A 13,965-nucleotide genomic window follows, 5' to 3' on the forward strand; every position below is an offset into this window, starting at 1 on the left:
TCTTGCCCTGGTTCTAGGTTCTCTTTGGAAGCACCTTTGACTTGATTCAGTGTTTTTATCAGCGGCTTGGTAGGAAATAATTGAAACAATTTTTCCCCCACTCCCTCAGTAGTTTTATTTTAGGTTGAAGAAATAATTCACCTCATGGAAGCTCAAAACAAGTGCCAGAGATGATGGAAGGGGAAGTGGTGGGAATGCACAGCCCCTAGCAGAAACCAGGGTCAGCTGGCACATAGCCTGCCTCAGTTCACCCTTGGGACTGAGGTCTCAATACTCAATTAGAAAATTGGTCAATCGAGGCTTACACTGATGCCACCAGGGGGCCATTCCAGAAGATTCTGAAAGAAGACGGTGTCATAATTAGGTGAGACTGTGTTTTAATGAGCAGTTTGATTAAATCTACCTTGGCAGTGGGGGGGGGGGGGGGGTGGTAAGCAGAGGTCATAAAAAGCTTTTATTCAAAGTGAAGGAATTGAAAAAGGTAAGACCCAGAATAGTCCCTCAGTAACTACAAAATACATGCTATAAAATTTCCTTCTCATTATAATGACAATTAGGAGAATTTAAAAACACATATGCTACAGGCTTATTTTAAAAAAAGAAAAAAACCCTCAAAACATAAACATGAACATAGTATGAAGGAATCAACAGTTCAAACAATGCTTTAAACTTTATTAATTTCTAAATAAGGGGCTGTCCTCACTTTTTTCTGGAAGAATAAAAGCTATAATAACCTTCAGAAATGCATTTATTTCAAGTTAAATGACATAGCATTAGGGCAGGATCAACAAATGCAGGTTGTTGAAATATGAATTTTTAAGGCACAAAACCAAAATGTGACATTAGTTCTCCAAAGTTTTTCAAAGTCTTTTTGCATCTGAATTTTCATTCCTCGTACTGTGGCATTCGACAGGACTTGTAAATTGCAATGATTGTTCAGTAGTTGGGTTTTTTTAACTCTCCTTTAATTCTTGGGTGCATTTAACAGTTAAATGTTCCTGCTGACATTTGTCAATCAGCTGAGGATCAGCACCCCCTTCTGGCTTCAGTAGTGTGGGGTGAAAGCTGGAACTCCCATCATCATCTGAGAAACCTGTACAGGAGAAACAAAGTAAAGGCAAAAATATTCTAAAACTTGTCACAATAAATAGGCAAAGGAATATTCATGCCACTACAGTAGCCCAACTTATCTAAAACTGCAGGGGCAATTTTAGAATGGCCCTTGTGGGCCATGAGGTAGCCCTGTTCAGGTGTGGCAGCCAATGTGTCTGCATCACTGTAGGCAGCAGCAGCACCCTAAACACCTGCAAAGGCAGAGGCTCCCTGACAGCACACCTCCTGCCCCACTGCTTCCTCCTCTAGGGTGGACATAAAGGCCCACCCTGAGGAGCCAAGTCCCTGTCTCTTCTGGGATCATGTTGCTTGAGCAAGCATTTGTCATTAGCCTATCCTGTTTAATTACACCACTGCTTTGGTCAAGAAATTCCTTTATAATCTCAATACTGGTACCTTCAAATTTGTATTTTCCAGCTCTGAAATGTTATGCTACCCCACTGCATTTTGCCATACCAAGCTGCACATATGTGAGAATTGTTTCAGGTATCCTTCATGTCAAGTATACCCTGATCATGTTATCTATTGGCTTTAACTTCAAAAATTTCTTATGAAAACTTTCAAAACTGATTACTGCTACAATAGAAAACAGAAAGTCAATGTGATTTCCTACATGAGGTAAACAGGTAACACTAATCAGTCAAACTCAAGCCAGCCACACTGAAGGAAAAAACCAAACCCCCTAAAACCTCCAACCAACCCACCACTTGGGTTGGTGAGATGGTCTGAAATCAAACCTGATCCAACAAGCACAAGAACAAATGTGGGTGCTCAGACATCTCTGTCCACATCAGCTCACTAGGCTCTGGCCTTTTTAGTCCATTGGCTTTTCTGGAAATGCTTGATATTATTTTGTTGTAAAAAGAAATCACGCCCCATGCTGTACATTGGCACTAAATAGCCAATGGACATATCTAGCTATTAATACATATATATTTTGCTGCATTGTGTGGAAAAGGAGCACTATTTCAGGCATAGACACAACTGCAGTGGTTACAGAGCAGACTGGGGAAAGATGAGCAATACTGAAGTTCCCTGAGTGGGAAAGCAGACTGAAGTGATGGTGTCATCTGTAGTCTCTCCCTCTAAACAAACCATCCTTACAGATAAATTCACACCTGAGCATAAATGTTGTTGACATTTACAAGATCCCATTTTCTCCTGCTGGATGTTTTGAAGGATCTAGCCCGTGCTGCTTCATCTGCACTGCGATATCAAACAAGTAGTCATAACATTCACACCTAAAATAAATAGGGAAAAAATGCAATGTAAGTAAAGCTCAAGCCTTATCATGTTTTAGGAAAATTAGTATTTTCCTTCCTTAAGATTTTATCACCAATGTGACAGTCTGACTGGACAGCTCTATTATTGTTTATTTCCAGTGCTGAGGAATGGAAAGTGCCATTTTCCTACATAATATTGATTTGCTGCATTTCCATCAGCAGGTGAGGTAAATTCCAAAATTGGGACTAGGGAGGGTTACACAAACAATATTGGCAGATGTCATATAAAAGCAGAGATTGCTTGCATGTTTCATATGAGGAGGGATTTGTTGACTTGTCTGAAAGGAAAATGTTGGCAACCCTATCAGCCAGCACTGATATGAAAGGAAAACCAAGCAATGGAATCGTGGATGAATCCATTCCCAAAAGCTCCCTATACATGCAGTGAGGCCTTAATATTCTGAATCATTGTCCATGGGCTGGAAATATACATAGCATTAAGTTCATTAAGATCTTGAGAGAAGAGATAGCATATTCCTGAACTGTACTCACATGGTTTTGGCTTTTTCCCATGTCTCTCCCCATACATAAACACCGTGACGTCTGACCAGGACAGCACAAGAGTCTGGGTATTTTTCCATTGCACGTGCCATCCTCTCCTTGAGATCCTTCTCTTCTGGTGTATTCTCAATAATAGGAACCACTAGTGTATCATCATATCTATAAAAAAAAAGGACATCTTAATGTATTTCAAAAACCCTGTGCTTGGATGTATGAAACTTTTCCCTAAGAAAGAAATTATCCTCTGACTGTGTAAAATGTTAAATTGTCAGCACTAGATTTTATTCTCTTCTCTTGTGAGTCATGCTGTAGCATAGGAATTCTCAGGAACATCTCTCACTCCCAAACAAATATTACACTGGCAATACCCAAGCTACACTTCAGGCACAAAAAGAAAACAACACTTTAATCTATTAGGTGTAGTTGTTTATTCCCATATCACTTCGTAGTTGGGTCTCTTTACAACTTTTTCAAACTTTTCATCCTGTACTGGCATCATCTACAAGTTTTACCTCAGATGAAATTATTTAGAAGAATCATATCATATAGAAGGAAATGAAGCTGTTTGCTGGAGAGCGGAAGAAAAATTAATTTAGGCAGTCCAAAAAGCCCCTGGAAGATTGTCCTGCTAAGGCATATAAATAGAAAGTAGAGTCAACACATGAAAAATAAATTCTCTGTGATGGGAGTCATTGGTGGGCTACATGTGATCTTAAGAGAGCCTGAGAACCCCAGCTCCAAAGACAAGATGATGCACGTTACTCAGTGGAACTTGCCTAAGAGTTTCTTCTGAAGGAAGACTGGGATATTTGGCATTGTTTGAACCTTAATTAACACTAGCAGAAACTTGTTTAAACAGTTTTAATAAGTCCCCAGTTCAGGTTCAGATTTATCATTGAGATCACATAGATATTTCATGAGGATGCTAGTAGTACTTTCTTTTGTGAAACACAGAAAGAAAGCAATGGTAAAAAACCCAGCACCAACAGCTTGTATTTGAAATCAAATATTCTGAAGATAAAGTCTCATCTCTTACAGTTCTCAATGCTGACACTTTCTCAAGGAAAGCTATAAAAATAGTGAATGAAGAAAGTGAGGGGGCATTTGAAGCTCTACTTTGACTCTTATAAATTTGGATCACTGCAATTACACTTGGAGTGTCTGTTACTAATGGGACCAAATGAGTTAATGGATTGACTTCCTAGGTTCTGCTTTCTGCTTGAGCTTGGAAGCTGCTACAAATATCATAACTGATTCCTAACCAGGACCATAAGCTTTCTATCAAGAACTAATACCTAAAAAATGTCAAGAAGACTCTGAATGAGCTTAATACTTGGAATATCTTTTTTTAAAATTGAAATATAAGCAGCCTACATCTAGTCAAACATGGATGTAAAATACCTTGTGACAGTCTGACTTTCAAACCTGTTTACTACTGATCTAATTCTCCTTCTATGGAAATCAAAGGTAAAACTAGTGTGGCATCACTGGAGTCATATTTAGGCCAACATATACTTCTGATTATTCTATCTGTAGCATTTTCCCGGACAGCCTCCAGAAAAGATTTACGTAACTAGAAACAACATGCAATCCCATTTTTGAAAAGTGCCATTTTGTATTTTGAATCCAAAGTCCCATTTTGCTTTTGAATTCAATGGGTAGACTTGTGTGAGGCAAGCCAGTGGAATCAGTCTAGTGTGAATGAAGACATGCTTATGAGCCATATAACCTGGAACTTTGACTTCTTGGGTCTTTCTGGTAAATTAATAGAATGACACAGAAAACTTGGAGGTATGGAACCCAATAAATACGATGTTTCCTGACTAATATTTAGGAGTGCTTGAGAGCTCAAAGTGCATAAAAAAAAAATGCTGTGGATTTTTAAAAAAAACAATGTTGTTAGACAATTGAGTACAAGGGCTTGCTTTTTACCACATTAAAAATGCACATGCTATTGGTGACAAGAAAGTAAAGTTGGCAAGTCAACCAAAATGGAATAAAATATGCCTGGGCGTAAAATCACATATGGCTTGCTCCCTTGCCAAAGGGCAATAGTTAGATACAAAAATTAACATCAAAAAGTGGAAAGAATTTAGCATTTCAATTTCTCATCTCCTTGTCACATGTTATATAAATGTTGTTTGCAGATCCCAGTTCAACACTCTGTGGGTGGAGACCTCAAAACAAGCCATCACACATAATTTGGAATAACTCAGCACTTACCTCAGAGCTCATCCTTGAAAAGTAATAACATTATCTTTAATGAGCTGTTTATTCTGAATTTTCTTTCAAACTCTGTCAAGTAAATCTGAAATCCTCTACTCTCTTAACATGCCCTAAACTAGCACAGGCAGTGATATGTGAAGTCCACCCAAATGTAGTTTGTACATGCTATCAATCCAACCTGGTGCTGGCTGGCTCCAGCTTCAGCTGAATGCTGTACAGATGTGGTAACATCTCAGGATGTAGCTCTTTATGTGGCTTCTTCCTGTAGCTCAACAGACCACAGCAGCCTTGGCATTACAAGATTTTATCTCAGATCTCTTACACAGGCTTCAAATCTTACAGAAAGCCAGTGGTGACTCATTCATTCCAGAGGTCTTTTTACTTCTTATTCTTAATACCTTGTATTATACACTTTCAAGTATATAACTCAAATTACTTGTATTGATATTGCTGAAATATCAATACAAAACGAATTATGCTGAAATATCAAAACAAATGATCAAACATCACACCTCTTTTCCTAAATATAGAGAAGTACCTGTAATAGCCTCCTGAAGTACACTTCTGGATTCCTTTGATCATCTCCTGATGGGTAATAGAGAACTCACTTCCTGGGTAAAGAAGGGTAGCCATAACAGCAGCCTTGGAATGTGTATGGATGACTGCGCCTGCCCCTAGGAAGAGAAAAAGAAAATTTAGAATAAATTTTTAAATGTCTCTGTTAAGAAAATTGTATTCACATACTAGATTCATTTCCTTTGATTAGGCATCTTAGCAAATGTTGATCTGCTGTATGAGAGGAAAAAATATACAGCAACCTAAATGAAGGTATGAGGTAAATACACATATAAGGGATAATTATGGATTGTCTTAGGACAGTCGTGTTAACCTTCAGTTAGTGACACATTCCAGGAGAGACACTGCTTGTATAAATTCAAGCAGAAACACTACTTGTACATTTCTTTACATACTACAATGACTGAGACACTCTTAATTTTATCAGAGTTCTGAGGTTATAAAGAATTCCCAAACTTATTTGTTAAATGAAAGTTTAAAGCCTTTTACTTTGTTTTCCTCAATTATCTGCTGATTCTCTGAAAAAAAATTCATCATCTTATTGTGTCATGATGGAAAGACAGGTAGACAGTAATCACAATTTACTTATAAAGATGCTGTGTTGTTATTCCTTGAGGACACATGTAAGCTGCTTGCGCAGGAAGACCAGAAGAGACTCCCTAAATCCTTTCTAAAATAACAGAGTAAATTTTACACAACATCAAAAGCTCTCTATTGCTGTCTACCTGCAGAAGAAAAGTTTCGTACTGTTTTCACATATCCCTATTTTATAACTGTTAATCTCATGCAACGGATGCAAAAGGATTTAAACTAACAACTGAATTGGCAAAACCACTGATGTAAAACTGCTGTAATCCCAGGCTTCCCCTGCAACCTACCAATATTCTGCACTAAAAATCAGTGCTGACAACATGATCACAGGCACAGCTACAAGAGAGGATTAAATTCCAAGTGATACTGACAGGATGTTAGTATGGATTATATCCCACTGTATATATACCTTTGTAAATCAATTTATTTTATAGTTTCATGTTTATTTCATTGTAACTTTCTATGTATAAAGAATATGGTGCTGAATAGCAATTTTGTGGATGTACATATACAGTGTTTCAGTCACTGCTGAACTGCAAACATTGCTACATACCTCTCATAGTGTAGGCATTCATAAAAAGAGGTGTGCACTGGCTTTTCTTTAGTTTCTTGTGAAGTGGAGGACCACTGATGTCCTGTTCATTCATGTCACAAACAAACATATCTTCTGGCTGTAAGAAAGAAGAAATTATTTTGATCTGTGATAGTTTTGTTTGATACTTAACCTCAAATAGTTTTGCTTTCCCTCTAGGGAAAAAAATATATACAAACCACGTATTTAATACAGAATGTGATTTGAACTTTGTAAAAGTGCTGTAATGCTCCACATTTATTCCAGCTTCTAATAGCACTTACCAACATTGTGTAATGGAAATCAGTATTAGGTACTCTTTTTCCTCAGACTGATGCCATGCAGATATTTGTAAAACTACAATTTTCTCAGAAAGGAGAGAGTGTAGCTCAGTAATAACAATAGATCAAAAGGAAAAGGAGTCACTGATTCAAAATAAGAAATGTAGATGTACTTTTCTTTCCCCACTTAAAAGAGCCAACAAACAACATAAGTTAAAAATAATACATTTAACTTGTAGAACTATTTCTTTTTAAACTTTGCTTTTAATAGCTTTACATGAATGTTACATTTGCATCAATTACCTATTCATAAGAGTACAAAGAATTGTTCAGGATAGTAGTAAAATTGTAATGTTATTTTAAAAACCAGCAGAAAATACGATTACAGGAGATTGCCTCACTGACTGTGCTTAATCCTCTATTACTGCAAGCACAGCCCAGAGCATTGTGGTTATCTTACATACCTCTGCCTGCCTTACTTCTCCACATCCCCAGCAAACGCTGCTCTAAGACCCCAAGTTTCTATCAGTGAAGAAATTCCTTTCAGTCCTCAGTGTATTTATCCTCAGATTTATGAGATGACAAATCCTTTCCATGTATTACTCTATTCTGGGGGAGTTCCTGCTGTCATAAATCAGGTATCATTTACCGTTCCCCCCTCCTCTTAATTTTTGGGTTTTTTTGGAAAGCAGACAGAGAGACAAAGTCACCTTTTCATGGGGAGAGCCCAGTTATTTACTGAGAATATCAAGACAAATATTTGCAATCACTCAAACGAAAATAAACAGCAATGAGGTGTTAATGTCTATTCACGTGGGTAACTTGAAACTGTAGCCAGACAGGTCTAGTCAACCAAGCCTGACAAAGAATAAAGCTGGACTGGAGTAATGCTCCACTCTCATGCTGCTTTGTGTTAATTTAAAGCAAGGAGAACATCAAGACTAATCTACACTGGCCACTGAAACACATACTGGCTTGCTATGATAGTGGAGTACTGGGAGACATCAGCAGTTGTTTCAGTACGTAGTTAACAGTATCAGAAGTGTGTAACTCCACATAAGGAAAAATGAAACTCTAAACAAAGACAGTTTCCTCCATCTCAAATGAGCTCTGAGGTAAAAAGTACAGTATAACACACCTGTATTCTTTCCTTTTGGACTCCTGAAGGAGCAATGTATATTTCATCCCTAGGAAAAGTTGCAGATGAGAAAAATCAGTAAACACAGCTGAGCAATGACTGTTTCCACTGCACAGGCATTCGAGTTCTTGAGCCACTGAAAAGGAAATAGCAAATCTCGACCCTTACAATTTAAAAACTTTCTTGTTCTTCCCATACATTGACAGGTAGACAGTTTTCAAAATAGAACCAAATTGTACAAGGGCAAATAAATCTTTAATTTGCAGGGGTACAAAAACCTGCTTTCAACTTGACAGATATCAGAAACACATGTAAGAAGTGCAGCCTTATTTTTCCAACAAAGAAAAACAGCCTCTCCCTGCAGCAACTCAAACTCAAATTCCTAGAATTCAGAATAAAAATTAAATGAGAAATTGCAAAGAGATACTGATCTGTGACAAGGCAGGTGACAAAACCATTACATAAAAATCCATAAACTATCTTTAAACAGTAATAATTATCTGTAACATTCAACATTGTAAGTACTTTTTTTTTTTAACTGTGCGGGTTAGGTTTTTAGTGCAGTTCCATGTTTAGTTATGTTGATAAAGAGATAGCACTAATTCAGTGCAATTAAATGACTGAAATTTAAGTAGAAGTGCATCACTTCTTGCAAGGACTACATGAACAAAAAACTGTAAAAACTGACTGAAACTAAAATGATTTCAAGATGATACTGCATTATTTTCATTATTAGCACAAAAACCCCAACTATATTCTCTCTCTGAATTGCAATCACTATTTGGCTTCAGCAGTCACGTACTAAATTCAGGAGCACAGAGACATCTAGTGAATAGTTAGTCACGTTACAGACACATTTCCTATGATGGACCATGGGATCTTTGTAGTTCTGGACTAGAGAATTGGAGCTGGGAAAGGGTCTGGAGCACAAGTCTTGTGAGGAGCAGCTGAGGGAGCTGGTGTTGTTTAACCAGCAGAAAAGGAGGCTCAGGGGAGACCTCACTGCTCTCTACAACTGCCTGAAAGGAGGCTGTAGCAAGATGAGGTTGGTCTCTTCTGCCAGGTAACCAGTGACACAACAAGAGGAAATTACCTCAATTTACATCAGGAGAGTTTTAAATTGGACATTAGGAAAAATTTCTTCACTGAAAGGGTTACCAAGTGTTGGACAGACTGCTCAGGAAAGCAGTTGGCTCACCATCTCTGGAAGTTTTTAGAAGACATTTAGGCATGGTGCTTAGGAATGTGGTTTAGTGGAGAACTTGGCAGTGGTAGGTTTATGGTTGGACACTCGATGATATTAAGGATTTTTACCCATCTAAACAATTGCATTATTTTAATTCTTCCAAAAATAAAACTCTTAAGATGATGTACTATTCATAGTGGTAAAATGTCTGTGAAGCACAGAAAAATGCGGCTTTATCATATTTGTAATTTTTGACATTCAAGAATTAACATTTCTGGCATTGCATTAATTTAGTTTTGATTCATTTGCTTGAGAAAGATAAGAAATCAAGTGGTAAACTCGGTTACTTATGACAGACACACAATTTTTCTTAAACTAGATTTTTTTATTTTTTAGAACTTAATCAGAAAGAGAAAATCTGATGATTAAATAAAGTCTGTATTTAATCTGATGATTAAACAAAGTCTTCAAATACAAGATACCCCACAAAGAATTCTACATCCGTTTTCAATATGCTATTCCAAGTCCAAATTGGCATTTTTTTTTTTCCTTGATAGTTGACATGAACTGCACAGTGAGTAAGGCTGATTGTGATTACCTGGTAAAAACAGTTGTTATATTTGAATCAAATTTCAGCTGTTCTTTTACATTTTCCTTTTTAACAATGCCAAGTAAACAAGCTATAAAACTACTAAGGAAAACTATATTAGTGCACTCTCTGATAATGTTATTTGTCTTGCCAAAACCAACAGGAGCTGCACTGGGATGACAAAGAAAATAGGCTACATTTAGGTACTGATGACAAATCAGTGCTAGAAAGATCTTCCCACAGAATTTATCCTCTTTTCATTCATCTCATTATTATTACTGTTGTGGCTTTGCTTGCAAAATCAATCAGGGAGGTGAAATGACCTGCACAAAGTCCAAACAGCTCAAGTATGAGCATTTAGGGTTTTTTATTCATATATATATATATATGTATGAATTATCAGTGAAGAATTATATTTTATTCATATATACATATATATACATATACATATATATATATATATACAAAAAATACATCTTTGAATAGTTTAGGCTGTCTGTGCATAAATGCAAGTGTATACCAGAAAAATGCGAGGTCAGATCCTTTCAAGATCGTGTCACAACCTTGTGACTGGGTACAGAATTGCAGGCACTGTGCAAGGCTCTTCGCAGAATGAGGACTTATCTTTTTTTCAGTGGCCACTGAGAGGAGCTCTGTTCCCACTAAAAGGATTGGGGATTATGAATAGGCAGGAGACAGGCAAATTAAAACCCTGTGCTTCTTCGTAGGAGACACAGACCAAAAATTGTTGTTACTTGTTGTGCTTTAATTATAGATAAAGTATTTGTCTCCTTAGAAATTACCTCAGTGGAATAGTAATTTCCTGCTTAGAGGAAATATCTGGCCTGTAAAATACATTCAGGGTGAGACTGATCTTATTTAACCACAGGCATTTGAAAGCTGTGTGCCTGATGTAACCCACTCTAAATTCCACAGTCAGTGAAATGCAAAGGGGGAACACGTTGTTCTTTAAAGGCAATTCATCTGCCTTAAACAAAGGACAGGATAAGGTCACTCTCTGAAGTTGTCTCTCCCCATTGAAGGGTCTGCAATGATTAATTCAGACTATTCACCTTCCTCCTATATGGTTAATTTTGGAATACTGCTCATTTCCCCCTTTAACTTCTTGCTCACTCTTGACTTTCAAACATTTCTCATGGAACTGAAATGCCCTCACCAACTACTGAACACAGCCAGCCTCTCTCCCACCACATTATCTCTCTTTCATCATTACTTACCCATGTTTCAAGCTGATTCCTCCACCAGTTCCTGTTACCCAGCCTAAACCATAAAACAGTCTGCAAAGCTCTGGGATAAGATGCCTTGGATGTAACCCATCCTACAAATAAATAAATAAAAGAAAAACCATCAGAAACACATCAAACTTAAGAATTCATGCTCTCAAACTGAGTTTAAAGGATTAGTACTTTCATTCTACAGCAAAATGGTCTAATTTATGGTAATGAATTTCAATTACAAAATAATTGCATGTTTACACATTGCCCTTTATGCTCTGCGAGGGACATCACACCTTGAAACAAACAAAACCCCAAATAAGGTGCAAGTCTGACTATCCTTCACAGGAAAGGTCTCACCTAAAATTTATTTGAGTGCAGTGGCCCACATATATTACACCAGCAGGATTATGTTATGGACTATTGCACAAAAAAAGGGAAAATAAATGCATCTAACATTTTCAATTTTTAAAAGCTTGACTAATAGTTTTCCTATTAAATCAGTTTTTCTGTAGGTTTATTTTGCTTGATTTACAAATTTCAGTAGAACAGACTTTATTAGTCAATAAACATTTTAAACAGCACTCAAAAATACCACAGAAAATATATGCAAATTATTTTATGAACTTTACAATCCTACATTTTTACTACACAAAGTTACTTTACATGCAGTTGAGTCAGAAAGCAAATTGCATTATTAAAATATTTCTTTAGAAGGACAAAAAATCTTGTATTTTTTCCATATTCCATTGTTTATTACTTTAATATCCATATCTATATATTAACCAAAGGTATCTCTGGTGTCAGAGGTAATGTTTCTACCTACATTACCACAGTAAAAAAGCTGCTTTTATGTAGGATTCTTTTTTTTTTTTTTTTTTTTTTAATTGCAGCAACTAGAAGCTTGAAAAGTTTTTCTAAAAGGACAAATGATTAGCTGCCCTACTGCTCACCTCGGTCATTAATGCCCATGAAAAACATTCCCAACAAAAATACTTTGTTTAGCAGCAAGAATCCACACTGCGGGGGAAGTATTTTGTCAACACTAACAGAATAGAGAGCGCCAAAGCCAAAGCAGCACACAGCAAAAACAGCAGGCAGGTGGCTGCTTGGTGCCAATACCTTTGCTGAGATGTTTAGAAAGAAGTGCTTCCAGGTGGTGTTGGACTTGCAGAGCTAAGGGTGGGGAGGCAGCAGGGAACAGGAGCACGAGGCAGTGGGGATGGGAAGGTGAATTACTGGAAATGGCAGCCTGGGGCACGTTTGACAACGTTTGGAATCTCCTACTCCAACCTCATCTTTGCAACCTCCAGTGACAGCGAGTCACAAATCTGCTCTCTCTTACCAAAGATGATGGACATGCAGGAGATGGTCTTCCCTCTCACCTCTGTGACGATGTTTTATGAATTACAACAACTCAATCTGCTGCTCTTTTTTTTGCTCTGTTTTGTTTATGACGAACTGGATTCTTTCCCACTTTCCTGACAAGCCACATTATCAGCCTCCCATCTCCCTGCTGTCAGCCCTTGCTGGGTTTGAAACTTGGGCTGGTCTCTCCACCAGTGTCACACACAAACTGGAGAGGTGTCCTGAGCCTTGCCCAGGCAATGCCTCCATATGCTCAATGTCTGATGAAGCACAGCACTGCCAGCTCATGTTCTGGTTGTGATGATACATAAAACCCCAATCAAAGACCAATTCAAAAAACCAAAAGAAAACCAAATCACAATACAAACTTAACCCCAGTGAACACAAGAAGAGCCACCAGTCCTGTATATGCTGCCAGACTGACAGCTGGCAACGTTTTGGAAACTGTACTGAATTTTATAACACGTTTATATAGGCGCACAAAGCAGCGAGGGTTGGAAGAGACCTTTGGAGACAATTCAGTGCAATCCCCTGCCCAGGCAGGGTCGCCATGAGCAGGTGACACAGGAAAGCCTCCAGCTGGGTTTTGAATGTTTCCAGAGGGAAACTCCCCGACTCCCTTGGGCAGCCTATTCCAGTGCTCTGCCAGCCTCAGGGTAAAGAAGTTCATCCCCGTGTTGAGGTGGAACTCGTGTTTTAGCTTATGAACATTGCTCCTGGAAAGCCGGACACTGGCTCCGCCTGCTTCTTGCTGCCTGAATTTCCTCCCGGCCGCCAGGGCTCGCTGCCAGCTCACAGTCAGCTTGCCATCCACCAGTACTCCCAGAGCCTCCCTCCTAATTGCAGCTGCGAAGCTGCCGGCCAATTAGCACGGTTCAAGAGCAGCCCCGGCCCCGCGATGGGGCGGCTCTCGGAGCGGTGGCGGGCCCCGCCGCCCCCCGGCCCCGTTACCTGCGCCGCGTCCCCGCCGGCGGCCGCCATGGCGCGGCCAGCGCGGGGTCCTTGCTCGGGGGCTTCTTTGGGCGGCCGCGCGGGCGCCTGCGGAGCGCTGGGCATCCCGCGGGCGTGGGCACCGACCCGAGCCCCGGCGGATGGGATGGAGAGGCCGCTGTCTCCCCCCGAGCCGGGAGCCGGCAGGGACTACAGGAGATGCGGGCGCGCCCCGGGACGAACAGCAGGCGGGGCGCGGGCGGCCGCGCTATTGCCTTTGCCCATGCCTGGGGCGATCGAGGCGGCCAATCCCACGGCAGGTGCCGCGGAGGGGCGGGCGGGGCGCGGGGGCTCGCCGGAGCCGCTCCCCGGCGCTG

General features: G+C 39.3%; 1 protein-coding gene across 2 annotated transcripts; it reads right to left on the bottom strand.

Moving 5' to 3' along the window:
- Positions 1-651: 651 nt before the first annotated feature.
- Positions 652-13,835, bottom strand: LOC121360937 (APAF1 interacting protein). 2 transcript variants are annotated; one of them, XM_041481122.1, is made up of 9 exons: positions 13,610-13,835; positions 12,413-12,466; positions 11,294-11,394; positions 8,281-8,329; positions 6,844-6,961; positions 5,662-5,797; positions 2,889-3,056; positions 2,232-2,354; positions 652-1,093 (listed from the first exon to the last, which is right to left on the bottom strand). In XM_041481122.1, the coding sequence occupies exons 1-8, from the start codon at positions 13,712-13,714 to the stop codon at positions 2,255-2,257; spliced, it is 831 nt and encodes a 276-aa protein (XP_041337056.1). In that variant the 5' UTR covers positions 13,715-13,835; the 3' UTR covers positions 652-1,093; positions 2,232-2,254. The 2 variants fall into 2 exon arrangements, with proteins under 2 accessions (XP_041337056.1, XP_041337057.1); XM_041481123.1 differs by lacking the exon at positions 12,413-12,466 and having other exon boundaries at positions 13,610-13,834.
- Positions 13,836-13,965: the final 130 nt, after the last annotated feature.

This window comes from Pyrgilauda ruficollis, unplaced genomic scaffold, assembly GCF_017590135.1.
Source record: "Pyrgilauda ruficollis isolate IOZ18807 unplaced genomic scaffold, ASM1759013v1 scaffold55, whole genome shotgun sequence".
Taxonomy (NCBI): Eukaryota; Metazoa; Chordata; class Aves; order Passeriformes; family Passeridae; genus Pyrgilauda; species Pyrgilauda ruficollis.